The sequence below is a fragment of the Misgurnus anguillicaudatus genome, unplaced genomic scaffold, assembly GCF_027580225.2.
Source record: "Misgurnus anguillicaudatus unplaced genomic scaffold, ASM2758022v2 HiC_scaffold_29, whole genome shotgun sequence".
Lineage (NCBI taxonomy): Eukaryota > Metazoa > Chordata > Actinopteri > Cypriniformes > Cobitidae > Misgurnus > Misgurnus anguillicaudatus.
Window position 1 is genome coordinate 1,026,169 of NW_027395279.1, and position 21,758 is coordinate 1,047,926.

A 21,758-nucleotide genomic window follows, 5' to 3' on the forward strand; every position below is an offset into this window, starting at 1 on the left:
AGTAATTGAGCAGATTGTGAAATACTCAGACCGGCCCGTCTGGCACCAACAAGCATGCCACGCTCAAAATTGCTTAAATCACCTTTCTTTCCCATTCTGAAATTCAGTTTGGAGTTCAGGAGATTGTCTTGACCAGGACCACACCCCTAAATGCATTGAAGCAACTGCCATGTGATTGGTTGATTAGATAATTGCATTAATGCGAAATTAAACAGGTGTTCCTAATAATCCTTTAGGTGAGTGTATGTAGTACCTGTGTAGAACCATATTGTGCTATATAAAACCATGGTGCTATATATAGTGGTGCAATATCACACCAGGATGGTTCTTCATAGGTGCTATATCACTAAAAATGGTTCCCCTTTGATTATGAGCTTTTAGTGCTATTTAGCACCAATTTTTTTTGACTGCACCCTAACCCTTCCCCAAAAATTTACCCTAAACCCAAAACATTTTTATACAAAAAAATTACAAATTGTATGTATTCTTTTATTATTAATGGGCTGAAATATAACATATGGCATTTTTAAGATATTTTAAGCCGCTAACACAGTCTTTCCCAAAAAAAAGTTTATTAAAATCATATACTCTTACAGATAAAAAGCATAACAGACAGACAAGTGTAATCACAATAATTAATTTATTGCGAAATTTCAAAGCAGTACCAATAGTTAAAGGACAAGTTCGGCATTTTACACTTAAAGCACTGTTTTCAGATTGTTTATGATGAAATAGAACGGTTTTGACTGAAATTTCGACATTTGCAGCTGCCCCGAGAATTTTTGGGTGTTTGTGTTTCAGCTCCTACCTTTAGAATGGGTTTAATGGTGCACTGGAACAATCCTTTCTAAAATGCATTAAACTTTCGTTTACAAAGACATGAAACTTATCGAGTGGTCAGGGCTGTTCACTGATATGCTCACACAAAAATCGTGTTAAAAGATGCTTTCCAACAGCTGTTTTAGCATTCGTTGTTAACTTGTGGACCTATTTTTCCAAACGCCTCACACCCGTACATTCTTCCGCTTAGAGCTTGAATAATAGACACTCCAGCCCAGTTGGTGGCGCTAATCCGCCATTGCCAATTGCAAGAATAGAACAAAGTTCCCGGCGTGGAGTAATACCGTACCTCACAGCACAACTAATACAAGTCAATGGAGTTGGCAAAAACTACGATAAAACCTGTTGGAATGCGTATTTTGCAGCGATTTTTGTGTGAGCATATCAGTGAACACCCCTGACCACTCGGTGAGTTTCACGTCTTTGTAAACGAAAGTTTAATGCATTTTAGGAAGGATTGTTCCAGTGCACCATTAAACCCATTGCAAAGGTAGGAGCTGAAACACAAACACCCAAAAATTCTCTGGGCAGCCGCATATGTCCAAATTTCAGTCAAAACCGTTCCATTTCATCATAAACAATCTGAAAACAGGGCTTTAAGTGTAAAATACCGAACTTGTCCTTTAAAAGCAGTAGATTTTCCCAAATTTTTTAAAAGAACCGCCCCTCCACTTTATTTTTTTTAAATGCACATGCGCAACACTCTACCTCCTCCTGAGAGGGAACGCCTATTTTTTACGTGTCTGTGCAGTTCATGACTTGTGCCAGGGCTAGCATCGCTAATCACGGCTAACATCAACTTTTACTAGCAGTGATTTTAAATGGATTTCTCCAAATAGCATGACAAACTTTACCTGTCGAGTACTAACTTTGCGACTGAGGCATCAATGGGAAGCCCAACCTGTGTGAAATAGTCTCCCAAAAACACTGTTTTGTTCTGTTTCTTTCTTCAGAGGCCTTTCTCTTCTTGTCATACAATTCGTAAACACTTTTTCTCTTGCGACCCTCAGACATAAAAAAAACACGATGAGAATGCGAGCTTCAATGATTGGCTTAAACCGTAGCCCACCACACATATACACTCTTAGAACGAATGTGTTAAAAACAACACATTAGTGTTGATTCTGGGACAACACACTAACTGTGTTGTCCCAGAATTCACCCATCTCTGTGTTATTATTGAAACAACACATTTTGTGTTACTTTTAACACAACATGTGTTATATTTTAACACAAAATCAACAAAAAATTACACATAATGTGTTAAAATTACACATATTGTGTTAAAAGCTTACCACACGATGTGTAAAAAATTAACACAGCCTCTAAGTGTACAACTGAAAGTGCGGATGTGCAGAAAGCGAACCTAGGGACAAGCACGTATGACGGCCTTACGTAAACATATCATGAGAATGATTGACAACTGGGATGACCAATAGTCTTGATGATCCACCCGGAAAAAGAAAATCTTCCGCTATACCTTTAAAATGAGTGTGCTTAAAGGCGGAGTCCATGATGTTTGAAAAACGCGCTGGAAAAGGAGACGGGCCGACTACCAAAACACACTTATAGCCAATCAAATCAAATCAAATGCCGGGTTGCGTATGTGTGGGGCGGGTCTATCAACAGAAGGTCCAGATTCTATTGGGGTAGGGGCGTGTTTGTTTAGGTGATTTCAAATATCAACATTGGCTTTCAAACATCATGGACTCCGCCTTTAAGCCGCGATCCTTTCTGGAGTTTATGAAGGAATATTATATTTACAGAGGAATATTAAAGTTATTAATCCACAAAAATGCGAAAATGTTAATTTCACATTAATTAAACGCATTTCAAATTTCAAGTACATTGACTAAAAGACGACAATGTCGCAAATCTGTGACATAGCACGCAAGAGCGTTTGATATCACTGCCCTAAAGCAATGTGTTGAATATTTTAATTTAAATTCATAGCAAAAGCCAGATTTGACATGTACGCAATCGTATGAATTTTAAAAATGTAAATTACAGTGAATTAATAAAATAAACATCTTTTGTGAATTAATTTAGTGTTTTGCTGCAATTATTGTTGTGTGGAGAAAACGCCCTTTGTGTGTCATGGCAAACAAACAAAATATTACAAAATGGTTAAATTATTACAGAACTGTTATTCATTTTAAAGTTTTAAGCATAGTCTTGTTTAATATAGTGTAATTCTCTGAAAGTCATGAACCTTTCATTGGGTAAATAACTAAATGGTCTTAATTAAATAAGTCAGAAAATACTACTGAAAACATGTCATTAATATGAGTAAGAAACGCCAATGCCTGCTATTTTAATATTAATTAATAGGAATACGTACAAATCTGTTTGTCTGTAAAGCTGTTAATATGTAAATAATGAATGCTTTAGTCGTCAAAACGTTGATATTACACTGCAAAAATTGACTTTCTTACTTAGTATTTTTGTCTTGTTTTCAGTAGAAATATCTAAAAATTCTTAAATTAAGATGCTTTTTCTTGATGAGCAAAATGACCTAAGAAAATAATTCTAGTTTTAAGGCAAATAATATACAATTTAAGTGAAATTGTCCTTAAAACAAGCAAAATTATCTGCCAATGGGGTGAGAAAAAAAATTGTGAAATAAGATTTCTTTTTTCTTAAACACTTAATTCAAGTAAATTTTTCTCACCCCATTGGCAGATATTTTTGCTTGTTTTAAGCACAAATTCACTTAAATTGTATATTATTTGCCTTAAAACTAGTATTATTTTCTTAGGTCATTTTGCTCATCAAGAAAATACATCTTGATTTAAGAATTTTTAGATATTTCTACTGAAAACAAGACAAAAATACTAGGTAAGAAAGTCATTTTTTGCAGTGTATACGTTTCAGTGTGTATGTAAGCAAATGTACCTGTGATACAACCACACTTCATTTAAAAATAAACACGTATTCTCATCAGATCACTTTGGTGCATCAGAAGAAAGTCATACAACTAGAAACATGAGGGTGAGGAACTGGCAAAATTATATATATTTTAAGTCTCCGCTGTCACACACACATATACACAGCATTGTGTGCATTATCCTCTTATCTTTATCTCCATCACTGAAGATAGAGAGTTCAGGATTAGGAGAGAAACAGTTTCTTGTCTGTGCAGTGTGATTATAAGAACCCAGCTGCTCTCATCTGACACTGGCAGGGATTTCCTGGTGCTCCGTGTCAGGTTAATGCTGCTGAACACACACATACACACTTTGTGTCTTTGCCCCAGAGATGCTCGGGGCAGGTGACACAGGTCAAGGAGGTTTCTGTAAGATTAAAGTCACTCTCAGTTCATTTTATAGCCATTATATGGAGTCATTTAAACAGTTTACTGAGGACACTGAAGGAGAAACCTTTACACTGATCAGTGAAACACAGAAACATAATCGACTGTCATCAAGTTCTGGTGCATGCGGACACTTTGTACACCAGTGTCTGATAATGATGCACAAAAGAGAGAATGACATTAAACGTATCAGCTACTGTTTAACACACTGTCTAAAGCTGTGATGGAGTCTTAACATGCTGGTCATGTCGGTGTGTATGTTCACATTACGGAAAATAATGTTAATTATCAAATTAGAGATGCGTTTATATAAAAAAAAATCCACGATAGCCGATTCAACATTTGTGGAACCTGATAACCTAAAAATATTTGGAAGTAAATATTATTTATAAATTACAATCCAAAATTATTATCATTACAACCACCAAAAGTTTGTAATTATTTGCAATGATTGTTACATTTAGGCTGTTGTATTGAAATGACTCGGTCTAAAAGTTATCAATAAAATAGAGTTAGCTAAGTTCTTTGAGTTCCACAAACTTTAAAAATCATTGAACAAACTTAAACCAGTCAAGAGTTTATTTAACTTAAAAGTCCAAACACACAGACATCAAGAATCAGCATATAAATCTCATCAATGGTGATATTAAAAGTGACGTGTTGCAATGCATGCTGGGTACCAGCACAGGTCAAAACTTACACATGACACGCATGCACTTTAGCATGAATAGTTTTATCACCATAGTTGAGATTCATTTGCTGATTCTTGATATCTGTGTGTGTTAGCCTGACACCATGCATCTATTTTTTTTTATATAATAAGTGTGTTTGAAATCTCCTCATAACTGGTTTGTTTAAGCTAAAGCACATGGAAAGCATAAAACTGCATGACATTGGTCAATCTGACTATCACATGATGATTATATAGACCATCAATAAACAAACCACATCAAAATGATATTTTTCTTGGCTTGTTAGTTTATGTTATACATTACAACAGCCAAATAAAACCTTAAGGATAAGAAATTAAAGGTCAGCAGCCCAGACAAAGCAAACATTGTTCACCATAATGGTAATCAAACTTGAAAAATAAACAGCAGCTGGGTGTTTCTTTTGAATTTAAAACATATTGGATTTAGTAACTATAAATGTTATTTGTTCTAGTTTCATGTTTGTTTAGATGAAAAGTATGTAATTCAAATGGATTGAACTTTTATATGCAATCAAAATACATAAATATTATTAATTAGGCCAAATATATATATTTTTAGTGTAGGGGAGTGCAAAATAGTCAGCAGACGTGAGATAAACTAAACAAACCTTTCATTTAGGGATGTGCTTAAAAGTAAAAAACACATCTATAAATAAAGTAATTAACTTCAAGCGTGTTCCTTTAGAGTTAGCCTGTAGTCATAATAATAAATAGCTTTGTACTGTATAAAACATATCTATGGCAGCCTAAATATCTAAGGAATGAGCGCCCTCTTCTGCTCTGGATATGAACTACACTGCAAAAAATGACAGTATTTTTGTCTTGTTTTCAGAAGAAATATTCTTAAATTAAGATGCAATTTCTTGATGAGCAAAATGACCTAAGAAAAGAAGTCTAGTTTCTAGACAAATATATATATATATATATATATATATATATATATATATATATATATATATATATATATATATATATATATATATATATATATATATATATATATATATATATATATATATATATATATATATATATATATATATATATATATATAAAGTAAATTTGTGCTTAAAACAAGCAAAAATATCTGCCAATGGGGCAAGAAAAAAATATTGAAATAAGTTTTCTTTTTTCTTAAACACTTAATTCAAGCAAAATGTTCACCCCATTGGCAGATATTTTTGCTTGTTTTAATCACAAATTCACTTAAATTTTATATTTTGTCTAAAAACTAGAAAAAGCATCTTGATTTAAGAATTTAGATATTTCTACTGAAAAACAAGACAAAAATACTAACCAAAACAACAACCACCACCACACAAAAGAAAATCACTAATATTTAAAAAATGAACTATTAATTATAGTCATTTCATAATGTGAAATCAAATCAGCTGCAAAAGGAAACAGTCACTGTTGGATAAAAAAGGCAATACCCAGTGAAATGAGACCAAATAAGCAAATACTTTTAAAAAGCAATTTACACTGACGCTTTATTTATTTATTTATTTTTAGAAAGTTTACATGAAGTTTCATCCAGTAAATAAGTTGTTGGATGTCATCCTTTACAGTATCAAATGTTAAAGTTACAGTAACACCTCAGAGCAATGCTACATATCAAATCATGTAATTTTACTTTAAAAGACAAAAGCAATTTGTTTAAGCTAGACATTTATATTTGGTTTATTCTGTAACATAGATTAGAGTTAATCTGCTGGTCAGGGCTCTACGGTAACCTTTTTTTAGCAGCGCTTGTGCTCCTAATTAAAAAAATTAAGGAGCAGTTTTTTTTTTTTTAGAAACAGCAGCATAACATGCCACAATATAACATGAACCGGAGTCAAAGGTTTACTTTAATGTTTTCAGAAAAAAAACTGACTGGCTTACACTTACTGTTCTATATTTAGCAGACACTAATAAATTGGAGAGCGTTTAAAATTTCTAACATTACAGGAAAAAAGTGCTTCCTCAATTTCCTTTAGCCCAAAATTATTAATAGGTAGGAAAAAAATTAAGCCCCAATGGTAAGGGAGATAGTCTTCAAACACATCTAGGAGAAGCAGAAGTAAAAGCGTGTGATCTAAGATTCTGGTTTATCAGCAGAAAACGATGGTAGCTCAGATGAAGATGGTGGTGCTATTACCAAATTTCATAGGAATGTTTGTAGAGTCTTCTTGACAACACTCTTCTTCATCACTGTCTGTGTAGCACATGAGGGAGAATATCATGTCGTCCTGAATGAACATCCTGTAAACATACACAAGATGCATTATTAATCATATTACAGTAACAACCAATAGTGTGCCTGTAGTGCTAAACAGACCATTCAATCATAAAACAAATGTATGTATATGTATATATATGTATATATATGTATGTATATGTATGTATGTATGTATGTATATGTATGTATATGTATGCATATGTATGTATATATGGGTGATTCTCACAAAACCATTGAAACAGCACGGCACTAATGATTTTAGCTTTAAAATGTGTAATATAGTAACATTAAAAAGCATCAGAATTAACACAATACTGTGTTCTACCTTGCACAATGTGTGATTTCAACATAAGAATTTATAATTGAAAATTTTATCTCATTTTGTGCTGAAATTCTCATTACCGCAATGTGTACGGCTGTGTTTGAAGTTGTAATTTAATCAAATTAACACAAAAATATTAAGAAAAAAAAATAACTGGATGTTTTGCTAGACTACTTTAGATGACAGAAAAAATATTTACTGAATATTCATGTATAATAATAATGAAGAAAAATTAGGAAAATGATGTGTCCATGCCTGATGTTCTCATCCTCCGCAACACTTTTTGAGAACAGTTTAAGCACACATACAGAATTTTAATAAAGTTTGATTTTGAGTGACCAAGCACATGGACCAGTTACTTCAAGATGGCTACCAGGTAAGATCATTTTTTTACAGTTAATTTGAAATATTGTCTTGTCAGAATGCTTACACGACATTTTGATTATCATTACCGCAACAGATGCTTATTAAATGTTAATTTAATTAATAGAAGCATAATACTTTGATTTTAAATGCATGTGCAGAATCTCCAAATTATGTTCTTTCAGGTTTGTCATGTCATTTTGAAAATATGTCAGTGTTGATGTTTTCTGACTGTTGCGGTAATGAGATTTTTTAGGACTAATTTTTTAAATTATGTTACAAAAAGTGTTAAATGATAAGTAAAAGTTTTTAAATTAATGGTCCCATTTACTCCAGACTTTGTTTTTCAATGTCTGGTGGGAAAAAAAGTAAATTTAAGCAATTTTTACATTTTCATGCTTGACATTTTTAAAACCAAGTTTTCGTGAGAATCACCCATATATATATATATATATGAAGAGTTTTGTTGCAAAACGAGATAAATCCATTTTTTAACATTTTTCTCAAAACATGTTTATTATTACGTTATCATGTTATTATTTTGCTTTATGGTGCTTCTTAGCTGTATTTTTTAAGTTATGAAGGTTTAAATCAAAACAAACCTAACTGCAGTTGCATTGAAATGAATTGGAATGCACAACTAAAAAACGAGATCTCTGTTAAAAAATTAAAACAATTAAAAAAACGGTGGTTATCTCGTTTTGCAACGAAACTCTTCATAAATATATATAAATATATATATATATATATATATATATATATATATATATAATATGTATTATATATATATATATATATATATATATATATATATATATATATATATATATATATATATATATATATATATATATATATATATATATATATATATATATATATATATATATATATATATATATATATATATATATATATATATATAATACAGTGTAGAGATAGACCGATATATCGGCCGGCCGATATATCGGGCCGATATTTGTGAGTTTTATGTGCATCAGCCGATAAGTGGTTGCCGTGTTCGCCGATTTTTTTCCAGCATTATTTACAGACAGAGTGCTGGAAGCCGCAAGCGATTGCAGGTCATGTGACTAAAAACAACCAACCTTTCCATGACAACATCAAAAGCTCTGCATAACAGCTGATCATAGCTGTACAAAGCGGGTTTTTATTTCTCATCTCTATGGGGCGGTTTCCTGGACAAGAAACTCATTTCCAAACTAATAACATCTCTTTTTAACATATTTTAAAATACATCAGTGCCCTGTGTTTTGCCTCAAAATGCACATAAGTAATGTTTTTAGTAAGGCATGTTTTTTTTAAACTAGTTATATTTCCTAATTAAACTAAGATCTAGTCCTAGTTTAACATAACTCCTGTCCGGGAAACCATAGCACCCTCATCTGTTTTTACTATTTGTTAAATATAGTTTTTTTTTAAGTTCAGTAAATGTTACTTTTTAAATTGAGACTTGTAACATATGGCATCATCATTGTGTCATTTTTATGATGTAAATTGAGTGAGCAGTATCGGCGCCAAATATCGGCTCAAGAAAATCTGCAGCCTATATCGGTCATCGGCTAAGGCTGATGAAACAAAAATCGGTATCGGCACTGAAAAATCCATATCGGTCGATCCATACAGTGTGACCAACAAAACTTGAAGCGTAGTTCAAATGGACGATTCATGATATATGACAAACAGCCCTAATATACCCCTGCCTTTATTCCACATGGATCGGTTTCTAATATGACATTAAATTAGTGCAGTAAAATGAAAACATTGATGTTTCTGAGGTTGGTTAAAGTTTCAAACTGACTTTGTGTCTTGCACTACACTTATTTCTCATGAGTATACCATCTGTTGGATCAGAATCACTTAGCTTTGATTCATTCTGATTGCCTCATTTAATTTACGTAAGTAATCTCTACTGATAGAAGCAGATAGACACAAGAGAATTAAACAAATTAACTGCGCCAAATGAGTCAAACCAATTATTTACTGCTCAAAAATTAGGTTACAGATGGAGGTTTGCTCAGACTGTTATAAAGATGTATTTGAGGTGATCAGATAAAAGGTGATTATGTGAAATAGACCTGCAGTAAAAGGATCTCCTGTGAACACGGTGTTTAAATCTTAAAGGGGACATATTATAAAAATCTGACTTTGTTTTGATAAACCATTCTCTGCAAGCATTTTTGGCACCCCTTGTGATGTCAGTAGGGGATAATACCGCCCTTTAATCTGCACTATCCAACCACCGGATCATATATAGTACTTAGTGCGTAATACTTTAATAAAACCACTATATTAATCCACCAGTTACATCTCAATCATATATTAGCGGTTTAGCCGTCAACTGCCTGCCAGCGCAAGTGCATGCAAAATCTGACACCTGATGCGCGTTCAGCTCCGCTGAATTCAGGCAGCAGACACATTCAGTTGTTAGTGTTTGCTCCCTCTTTCGAAACTAAATGATTTAATAACAAAAAATATCAAAACGACGGCGAAAGACGGTGTCGCGGTGGGCAAGTGATCTAACCGGTGAGAGACTGAAGCACCGGTAATCACCGTTTCACCGACTATCATGACAAGCCTACAGCACACTCATTCTCGCAGTACTGATGTCATACAGTGATCCATATGTGCAACACTGCATTAAGTCAAAATTACTGCAATCATTTGTAACTAATAATAAGCTAAATTTAAAGAATAGTATGCATTTCAGGTAAACTAAGGGGTGGTTTCCCGCAAAGGGATTATCTTAAGCCAGGACTAGGCCTTAGTTTAATTAGGAAATGTAACTAGTTTATACAAACACGCCTTACTAAAAACATTACTGGTGTGCATTTTGAGGAAAAACAAAGAGCATTGGTGTATTTTAAGATATGTCAGTGCAAGTTGTTTTCAGTTTGGACAGCTCTTACATTTATTTTAATCTAGGACTAGTCTAATCCCTGTCTGGGAAACTGCCCCTAAATGTTTTATAATTGTCAATAAAAGTTTAGGAAATTAAAGTTTTTTGTTATGAACTGCCCAAACATCTTCTGTCTTTACAAGTTTCACATCTGCTAAAAACTAAAGCAGAATTTAGTATTACATATTCAAGAACCAAATGCTTTATTATTTTATATATAAAAAACTAGATTTTAGTAGCTTTGTTTTTTATGCTCAATTTGAACAGAATTGAATCAAATCGGAGTTGTATTTAGATTTCTCCCGTGGGCATATCAGGTTGTTTTTAGGTAATGAACAACATTCTGTTCTTTGTTTTTGTGGCTGCATATTAATCTATGTTATTCCTTTTTGTATAAGTCAAATATAAAGCATAAAAAACTAAAAAATAAATTCTGTACAATTAAACAAACCAAAAACAACTATGGGCTAAGAAAAACAAGTATTTCTATGTGAGGTATAAAACATGTCTCTTACATTGTTGGGAATCAGCACTCCTAGTATGTTCCCATAACAACACGGGTGGTCAGGTCAAGCGTGTTGACCTCTGACCTACATGTCATGGGTCAGTTCCACTGATGCCCACAGGTAGTAAACAAAAACAACAGCGACCACAAACTCAGAAACAAAGTCTTCTTTAGGATGTCAAACTCTTATTTACCCTAACATAATCCTGCTCCAAAGCAAAACTTGTCTCTTAACCAGTTAAACTTGCCTCGCCAATAGCGTTCCCTACATAGGGCAACCCAAAATAATTTACATTTAAATTGATGAAAATATCTGACTTCATCATTCCTTACCCCGAAAGCAACAAACATCAATCAACCCCAGCATTCAGTTTCTCAAATAAAAGTCACGCTAATATATTACTCACCCCATCTTATATTAGCATCGTATCTATGTGACATCCGTCTACTAAACACCCAAATTACACCTTTGTTTCTCTGGTTAACGGAGCCCTGAAAAACTTTTACCAGTGTAGAGTTTGGACTGCATCTCTACCCCATACATGTTTGGTGCGTCACTTAAATTGGTCCGTGTGTACCTTTTAAATTCCTACATAGTTCCTCCCCCACCCCGCTTAACCGAAGCTCCAAACCACAGTTAGCGATGGTACAGAATAGTACTTGTCCTATTTCTTCAACTTGTTAGTATATCTACGTATACTATTTTTACTTTTACAATAAAATAAATAGAGGGGGAAAAATAATATTTAAGTATATCACCATCCTAAGCCTTAATAAACGTGTTATTCTTATTATTATCATCAATGTGTTTAAGAGATTTAACAATAAGCAAAATCTCTGCAAGGAAAACTTCACATCTAGGTAACATATTGAGAAATTTAGATTTATGAATAAAAATGTACAATGCAAAACAAACAAAAAACTGTCAACATGGTTACTACTAAAAAAAAAAACATTATAATTACTTTTTATAAAAGAAGACATTCTATAAAATCTTTAATGGTTTACAAAGAGCTCATGACATCACTTAAAAAGCTTTTCTTTCATGTGTTCATTTGTTTCCTGTTATAACAGGAATTTAGGAGGAAACTGCATTTTTGTCACACATACACACACAATTAAGGCTATATTAGTGAGAACTAAGGTAATATTTTTTAATATTATAAACAAATAATTTTAAAACACAATATTATAACATTATATATACTACTATAAAAGGGATAAGATAATAATTGACTATTATGATACAGATCAGATCTAAACTTCTTTTATAAGTTTATTTTTGGAATGTATTAATCACTGAATCATCTATGATCTGTATTATATTCTTTTTCTTTTTACAGTGTTACATACAGGAAAAATGGTGACAAGATTGAATCTGAAACAAAAACCAAAACAAACCGAACTATTTTAGATACACAAGAATCCAGAGAATTAGGCCTACACATTACCCAAATTCAGGAAAATTGAATAAGTCCTAAGGAGAGTCATCTAATTATATATCTACTTTATGATTCACTTTGCAATTTTTGTATTTATTATTTTTTATTGATAACAACATAGAATTATAGAGTATATTCAGTCGGAATGGTATTAATACATTTGCATTATCTCTAAGCAATTTAACTTTTTTAAATGTACATAAATTCACTTCATTCACGTAGAATATGCGGGGTACACGGGGGACATGTCCCCCCCCCCTCACTTTTCAACTCGCCACCACCATTTCCACCCATGAATTTTTGTTTGTTACTTACATTTGAGTGAAGTGGCATTAACCCAATCACAAGTGAGCGTTATGAGGTGGTGAAGCATCTTTTTTATGCATGCGCCTCTGTTTGAGCTTCAAAGTTCAAAGTATGCCCATCGAAGCGCGTGTCTGGAAAGCCACATCTCAATGCTTCAGAAAGTGTGTTTTCTTGAACTTAAATGCATATTTATGCAAAATATCTAAAAGTATCATACTTATTTTCATAAACAGACTACGTCAAGTTGAATGTAAGTAGTTCAGAAATTAAACACATAGCCTATGCACTTACTCTCAAAGTGACACTATGATGTTTCAAACAACGGACAAAGAAAAAATTAATTCATTTGTCTTGATTGATTAACTTTTGTAACTGCAATAAAGATTAATCTATAGTTAATTTAGGCTATATAGAATAAGCATGCTGTATTTTTTATATTTGATTACTTTATTCAGTTTCTACAAACCTAAAAAACACGAAAAGCACTGTTTATTTGTATGTCCGTTATATTATAATTACTTGTGCTGTTGCTCAAAATTTAATTATTTGTTTTCTATTACTGACCATTTACTTGTCACCTTCAACATTTCACAAATTTTCACAGTTTATTTGCAGAACAAATTCATCTTGGATTAAAAAAAAACCTTACACAAAACATGATCAGGTCAAAGTGTCTAAATAATTTTTGGTTCTCAAATTTGTATCACTTTTAGTCAGTTCTGCGTGTTTCTATATACTACATTTTACTACAGTGTTTTACATTAAAATATTGATTATTTTGACTAACTCATTTATTAATCCTTTTTTAAATTATTTCATTTTAATTAACTTAGAAACGTAAACTACCAAATAAACAGAATATTGAAATAATCAAAGGAATACAATTAACACAAAATAAAAAAGTCTGTATATAGTAAAGAGTATATAGTCCTTTTTTTCAAAACATTTTATCTAAACAAAAAAAAAAGTTTGTACTGCTGAAAGAATATATAAGAGTATTAACAGACAAAAAAATTAAAAAACAAAAGCGGAATTATTTCCATTTATGTATTTAAATAAAACAAAATAAATTATTTGGTCAATTGATCATAATGATAGCCTAATAAAAGGATTTAATATTTTTAATTTAAATCGTTTCAAAAAGCAACATTCTAGAATTTTTATAATTATTGCAGGCTATAAAGATTTGAGGGATAAAATATTATTATTATTATTTATTTTTATTGATTGAATTACGAAATCAAAACCACATTTTTGATCACTGCCATATGAACAAGAAGTATTAGTCACATATGTTACCACTAAGAAGGAAAAAAGAAAGAGAAAACAAATACAAAAATTAAGTAGTCTACTTTTAAAATATTGCATGTTTTCAGATGTTTTTGTTTTTTTTTTAACTTTTTCCAAAGGAGTACTGTATAATTTGAAATAATTCATAAACTGTGACATACTTGGTTTACAAATGGCCCATTTTGTTTTGTTTACTTACTAATACAATAAATAACTGTATAATATATTGTCCATTATTTGACAAATAATCTTTCTCAAAATAAAAACAAAATTAATTTTCTACTAATATAATTTTCCACATCAAAAAAAGTCTTGAGTAAATTGAATGATAAAACAGATGAAAAATTATTTATTTTTCCTGTCCACAAATTCACAAGCAATATTAAGCTTAAATCTTGAGGGATGAAATACTTTATATTCAAAATCTTACAAGTTTACGTGTATGTGACGTCACACGGACGGTGTCCGTCGAGGGTTACGTGCGTTGCGCGTCCGCCACGACCGCTTCGCCTCTGTTGTGTGTTGTGTATGTGCACTCTCTCTGTGTATCGCGCGGGCGCGCGCACACGAGTGAGATCGCTGCAGTCATGGAGGAGTTGAGCGCGGTGGGTGAACAGGTCTTTGATGCTGAATGTATCCTCAACAAACGCGTGAGGAAGGTAACAAACACATCTGCACACACGTAGGTGCGTGAAATTCCCCCGCGCGTGATTATTAACTCGCGTGCTTTATTTCCACAGGGCAAACTGGAGTATCTGGTGAAGTGGAGGGGATGGTCGTCCAAGTAAGTGAAAACTGGGATACACACTGCTTTATTGTGTGTGTTTGTGTGTATATGAACTGAACAGGCTGGATATATCTAATACTGTTGGTTGTTATTCGTCAACGCTGAGATGTTTATTCATTCTGCTTGTGGATATTGTTGGATGCGAGTGTTGATAAGAACAGAGACAGAAACAATGAAACAACAACAGCGGCAGCAGCAGCGTGTTGCGCGTTTAATTTTCACGTCCACGCGTAAATGCAACAGTGCTCTCTGTATTTGATCAAACTGCATGTTTATGGTGGAATCAGATCCTTCGTCTTTTAGATATTTGTTTTTTTAAAGCTAGTTTTCAATATTTGTGTCTGTTGCTTCATGAACATAAGTTGCTGTTTCGCTCTGGAAAGACGAATGTTTAAAAGTACAAAAATATAAAGTAATGCATGTTGTTGTTGTTTTTAAAACCGAATTAAAGTGTTAAACATCGCTACAGTGAGCAGTTACCGTCGGCTCTTATCGCGGTTTGTTGTCACAAAGGAAGAAACATTGTAACAGTTGTTGTGTTTTAACAGTACATTCTTTGTAACACTTTGTGCTGTAGTAACACAAGAGTTTCGCGCGCCGCACATACAAGCGACGCTGTTTTGTTTTAAGCTTTTGATATAAAAAAATACTCCAGCTGCCCCCAACCCCCCCCCCCCCTCGTGCCCCCACTCTCTCCCTCTCTGTTGCATTGTTGCCCCCCTCTTGCCCCTTTATGGGCACTCGAGCTGTCAATCAAGCGTCGCGCGCGCCACACCCCCAGCGCGCGCTTTCATCTGCTTCAGCGCACGCCATTTATTATTTACTATTTCGTATTGTTATTAGTTACATATTAGCCTATCAGTGCTCAGGACATAAATCCACTGACTGGTAAAAGTAATTAATGTGTGTTTATTAGTTGTATAATTAGTTGAGATACAATAGAAACCATTTTAATTATTAAATGTGAAAGTAAAATATTCCTCTTAAAGGTAAAAACACCCTTGACATTGTGTTCCAGGCACTTAGGTTTCCATGACCCCAGTAACCAGTTTAAGAAACTTATTAACAGCCAGTTAATAAATATCTTAAACTGGTTCTATATGACCATTAAAACCCTTAAAATATCAGGAAATTAAAAACCATGTCAATGTGAAGAGAGACTCGACCTATATTGTCATTCTTGATATTTGTCTGTGCAGTCTTTCATGTGCGCTGAACCTCTTAAACGACTTTCCTTTGTGGCTCACATTACTTCACCCCGTCATATAAAAAGCATTTTTTTTAAGTTTCAGAAGCTTTGAAGTAAACCCATCTCTTTCTCTGCCAAATACCAGTCGCTCATGAATTAAGGCTAATGTAAACTTGTACAGTGCAACTGACAGCTAACATGGTCGTGTCTATACAGCTCCTATACTGTATGTATATTTACTGTAGTAAACGCAAGTTGCTATCCAAATTATATTCATGGGAGGCACACAAATGACTTCACTGCTTTGCATGCTTTATTGAGCTGTTGTACAGTAGTTGATGTGAAATTCCGACTTGTGTCATGAGGCTATAAATGATTTAGAAATAAAGCTATTTTTAGGTTTTATTTTGTAATTATTATATATTCACATGTAAACATTAGCCGTTTTTGTGACATCATGTTAATTAAGAAAAAAAATCAATAATTTTAATAAAATGTGTTTTAAGTCCTAGTTATTTAAGAACTGGTTAAATAAACCAATGAAATAACCTTTTAACATTTAAAAAATGAACTCAGTACTTGAATAGGGAAGGCAAAAGTGTTTTAAAAGTCCATTTACAAATGGACTGACGATGCACACTTTACCTAAAATATGAAAAATCTCATTATTTACTCATCATCTTGTCATCTTGGATGTATATGAATTTCTTTCTGTAGTTGAACACAAACAAATTTTATGCAATCATCTTATATGGGATTCAAAATGGCAAAGCTCCAAAATGCACGAATGTAAACAAACAAGCATGCTAAGTCGATAACTTTAGGAAGTTGTATATTTTAGATGGCATGATGATTGGTCAGTAATAAGAAAAACTGTTCTTGTTACCAAATAGTCTTGATGTTGAACACTAAAGGTTCATGGACGTTATATGTCAACAACATGTTAAAAACACACTGTCTGGTTTTTAGGCATAACAGCTGGGAACCTCAGGAAAACCTTCTTGACCCGCGACTATTGGCTGCTTTTAACAAGAGGTAAGAGTGTTTTTCTCATTGGTTGAGCGGGTCACTCCGTAAGAGAGACGCCCCCTTCCCAAATCCCATGTGCAAACAATATGGAGTGAAACGCTTGGGAGGGCGTCAATGGGGCTCCATTCATGGGGCCATTGAGAGGCTGCAGACGTGTCCAAGATCACGAGACTCGCTGCAGCCTGAAAAACCAACATGGTTAAATTTATCCAACAGAAACTGGTTTGCTTTAGCGCTGCACTTGTTTTGGTTTCACAGTTTATGAGGTATCAGTTAAGACTTCAGTTATGAAAAACACATGTTCACTACATCTTAAGCACTATTTTTATAGTATTTTGCAGTGTGTTTGCTAAAAAGTAAACTTATCTCTGTCTGTAGTACATAAGGGGCAGGATAAGTGCCACAGTTTAATGCTTAAAGCTAGCGAGTTTGAATGATGTTTGTTGGGGAAAAAGTGATATTTTTCTGGTCAAAATTTGAAGTGAAAAAAGTTGTGACAGGAAGTTAGGAGAGAGAACAGGAAGTGGGGAGGTGAAAATGTTCATTCATAAAACAGGAACTGGATTTCAAAACTGAGTTACTGCTTTGTGCTGTATCTTATACTTTTAACCCAGCTGTTAAAATGTTTAAAACCATAACAATAAGCTTTATTAGGATGATTATCTTTTCATGTTTAAAAAGTGCTGTTTACATTTTTTTTGCATGTGGCAAATTGTGTTTTTATCTAAGCAACTAACTGCAGTTAAGATATGCATTTTTTATCACTATGGGGCCGTTTCCCAGACAGGGTTTAGATTAATCCAGGACTAGGCCTGGTATGCATCTTGAGACTAAACAATGGCACTGATATATTTTAAGATATGTCAGTGCAAGATCATTTTAAATGAAGGCATTTTAGTCTTGGATTAGGATTAACCCTGGCCGGGAAATCATTCCTATGCGTGTTTCCCTAAAACCAAGCACTCTACACGGACTTAAAAAAAGTGATTGTTCCTGGTAAAGTTATTTTAGTAAATTGTTTCTAAACCAATTAAAAAGCATGGCCCTGCCCCTTAAACAATGCCAAGCATCCATTTAGGTTGTAGCGATATTTGAAAGTTGAGCCAGATGGGCGTGGTTTCAGTGCCAACAGCGGACACGCCCCCAGAGTTTGAAAGCAGAGAATCCGGACTGTTTTTCCAAGATTTTGAAAAATGTTTTTATTTACTAGGCTTTTTTAATCAGTAGTATTTTGCCATAAATTCATCTGTGACTTTGTAGAAATGATTCAGTGTAAGCAGATTGACATGTCGTCACACATTTGTTCATGTTTTATTCCTGTTTAGGGAGCAGGAGAAAGAACTCTTGATGCTTAACAGAGGAAAAAGGCCTCGAGGACGACCTAGAAAAAATTTGGTGAGTGTCTTAAAAAAATGTCTGTAATGAAAAATCTCAAGCACGACTTCATTTTGTACTTAATTCTTGTCTCACAGGAAACCATTCCAGCTGTGTCAAAATCCAGCAGTTCGTCATCTTCTTCCGCATCGTCCTCGGATTCATCCTCCTCATCCTCATCTTCCTCCTCTTCTTCTTCTGATGACGATGATGAAGATGACATCGACAGGAACCCTGAGCCCAGTCCTCGGCCACGAGAACTTCACCCGGTCCCTCAGAAGAAAGCGCAGATCGTGGTGGCCAAGCCAGAACCTCCTAAGAAGCGAGGCAGGAAGGCGTTACCTCCAGAACTGAAGGCAATGCGACAAGCCAAAGGTCCACGGAAAATGTTCAAGCCCATCCCGAAAGACTCAGACATCCGGGGCAGCATTAAGAAACCACTCATGCCCGCCAGCTTCACCTTCACCGGATTAAACAGAATCTCTGGCAGGGAACCAATCACATCACAGAACAGAGGATCCTTTACCCACAAGAGTTCTGTGGGACGCCCTGTCGGATCCGTGTCTTCGCCGCTAAGTCGGCCGACGCAAGGCAAAGTCGCTTCTGATTTTAAACTCACAGTATCGGATATGAACACCGGAGGGACTGATCCAAAGACCACCTCATGCAAGTCTCCAGGAGTGGCTGCGTTAAATCTAAACAACTCAACAATCAGTAGCAACGGACCACCTTGTCCACAGGCAGAGCCTACATCTCCTAACATACCAAAAAAACAAGAAGGTCCAGATCAGACTCTTCAGCGAGCAGCTCTCCCGAAATCACCAAGTTCCTTTTCACCCCTAAAAACTCCCTCAAGCCTCCAGGCGCTCAACCTGCAGAGCGTCAACAAAACTGCACAGGGTAACGGTACAGGCGAAAGTACCCATCTGAAAAGTGCCGCCAACCCAGCCAGAAAGAGTACGGGATTTAACACGAGTCCTGCTCCGAACACTCCTACTAAGTACTCAGCCAACCAGCCGATCCTGAAGAGTCCGCAACGAGACCGATCCAAATCAGAAGAATCCAGGGATTTCACAGAGAGATTCGGAAAGAAAAGTCAAAGCAGAGAGGAGAAGATTGCGATACAGACACCGCCAACAGACATCCGAGAGTCCCAGATGATTCAAGACAGATCTTCATCTAAAGACGTCGGGAAACAAGTCAAGACCTTGAGCGAGATGAGTACCGGAGAGGAGGGCAGCAGCTCGGATTCGGACCAGGATTCCTCGTTACCCAGCATTAAACAAGATTTGTCGGTGCAGACGGGTCAGGACTGGAGGCCGACACGGAGTCTGATCGAGCACGTGTTTGTCACGGATGTTACCGCAAACCTCGTGACGGTAACGGTGAAGGAGTCACCCACCAGCGTCGGGTTCTTCAGCATCCGTAATTACTGAACGCCAACTGGAAATTTTGCTACTCTGGGAAAATCCGATGAGTCAGGAGAAAGAGACTGATGTTTAGAGGAGGTTTGAAGGAATCAAAGCAGTTGTTTAGCGCTGCTTCATCTTCAATGGATTTTACTCTCACGTGTTTTTACCCGAAGCTAAACTTTCTTAGTTGAAGACCGATGGGTCATAATCATTCTGAGATGAGGTGTATAATCTCACCTGGTGCTTAGTAAAAGACAAATTGTCTCTTAAGAAGTCAATTAACAAGAGACTGTTTATCTTCTTGTTGTTTTTACTGCTGGGATTACTTCTAGTTCTCTTAAAGTTGATTCTGAGTATGTTACACAAGTGTATTTAAGATGGTATAAAGCCAAATCTCAGATAATTTTTAAGGTGCCTGTTTTCAGTGCTGTCCTCTTTTTGCCTGATAACAAATTTAATGAATGTAGCCGTCGTTTTGATACTACACAACGATTTTCTGTTTATTTATTGTTTCTTACTGTTTTTGTTTTGTTTTAGGTCATATGCCGAAAAACACAGTAAAGGTTCATTTTTTGTACTAAACTTGTTGTCTTTTCTGAAATCTTAGTCATGATGTGCTGGATATGACTTTATGCTGACATCAGACTAGTCTCGTTGGCTGAACGTCTCATGCATAAGGCACACTTTAAGGATTACTCGTTTATGTATTTCTTTTTTCAGTTGAAAACATTTTTTTTAGGAAAACATTCCAGGACTTTAGTAAACCGTAACGGTTTGCCTTTTCGATGCAGTTTCAAAGGGCTCTAAACGGTACCGAGGCATCTAGTGAAATGGTCATTTTCCCAAAAAATAAAAAACACTTGCTGAATCCGAAACCGCCTACTTCCATACTATATAGTAGGCGAAAAGCAGTATGCGAGGCGAGTAGTATGTCCGAATACGTAGTATTCCAAAAACAGTATGCGAAAAGTACCCGGATGACCTTCTCCTTACGGTTAGATTTCGAAGCGTGCATACGATGGACACTTCACTATCCCATGATGCCCCAGGAGCGGAGTTATGCAACGAAGAAGAAAGGCGAAAGCAGTGATGCGGCCATTTTCGCGCAGGTATGACATGACGTGATGACAACGTATGTCACGTGATGTATCAACATGGCGGATGTAGTATGTCCGGATCGCATTCATACTACTAGGATTCATACTACTAGGATTCATACTATACAGTACCTACTTTTATAACAGTCAGTAAGTAAGTACTTCATCTCATTCAGTACGTACTGAACAGTATGCGTTTTCGGACGCAGCCTTTCAAATCACAACTTCTCGTCTTGCACTAGCCATGTGATGCACCAGCGCGACCTTATGTATTACGTAATCACGTGGAAAGGTCACGTGTTACATCTGTGAAACACGCACTTGTGGACCATTTTAAACAATAAACTGACACAAAGACATTAATTAGTATCATTCTTATACAACAACGTCTGAACGCTTCTCTTTCTCAACACTTGTGAAAACTGCAGCAGTAGTTTGGCATGTGTCATGCACACCACACGGCTATTGCAAGATGAGAAGTTGTGGTTAAAAAGTACATATTTTTACAAAGATGGTTTGCTAGATAAGACCCTTATGCCTCGGTTGGGTATTGTTTAGAGTCTTTGAAGCTGCATTGAAACTGTAAACTGTTGAGATCCACTATATGAAGAAAAATCCTGGAATGTTTTCCTCAAAAAG

General features: G+C 34.9%; 1 protein-coding gene and 1 long non-coding RNA gene across 2 annotated transcripts; one reads left to right on the plus strand and one right to left on the minus strand.

The window, feature by feature from the left end:
* Positions 1–6,868: 6,868 nt before the first annotated feature.
* LOC129424119 (uncharacterized) lies at positions 6,869–11,913 on the minus strand. Its single transcript, XR_008637967.2, has 2 exons — positions 11,601–11,913; positions 6,869–7,109 (listed from the first exon to the last, which is right to left on the minus strand). It is a non-coding gene; the product is annotated as an uncharacterized lncRNA (long non-coding RNA).
* A 2,637-nt stretch (positions 11,914–14,550) lies between these two features.
* Positions 14,551–20,604, plus strand: LOC129436738 (chromobox protein homolog 2). The gene is made up of 5 exons (XM_055194977.2): positions 14,551–14,890; positions 14,972–15,015; positions 17,177–17,242; positions 18,562–18,631; positions 18,709–20,604. The coding sequence occupies exons 1-5, from the start codon at positions 14,819–14,821 to the stop codon at positions 20,044–20,046; spliced, it is 1,590 nt and encodes a 529-aa protein (XP_055050952.2). The 5' UTR covers positions 14,551–14,818; the 3' UTR covers positions 20,047–20,604.
* Positions 20,605–21,758: the final 1,154 nt, after the last annotated feature.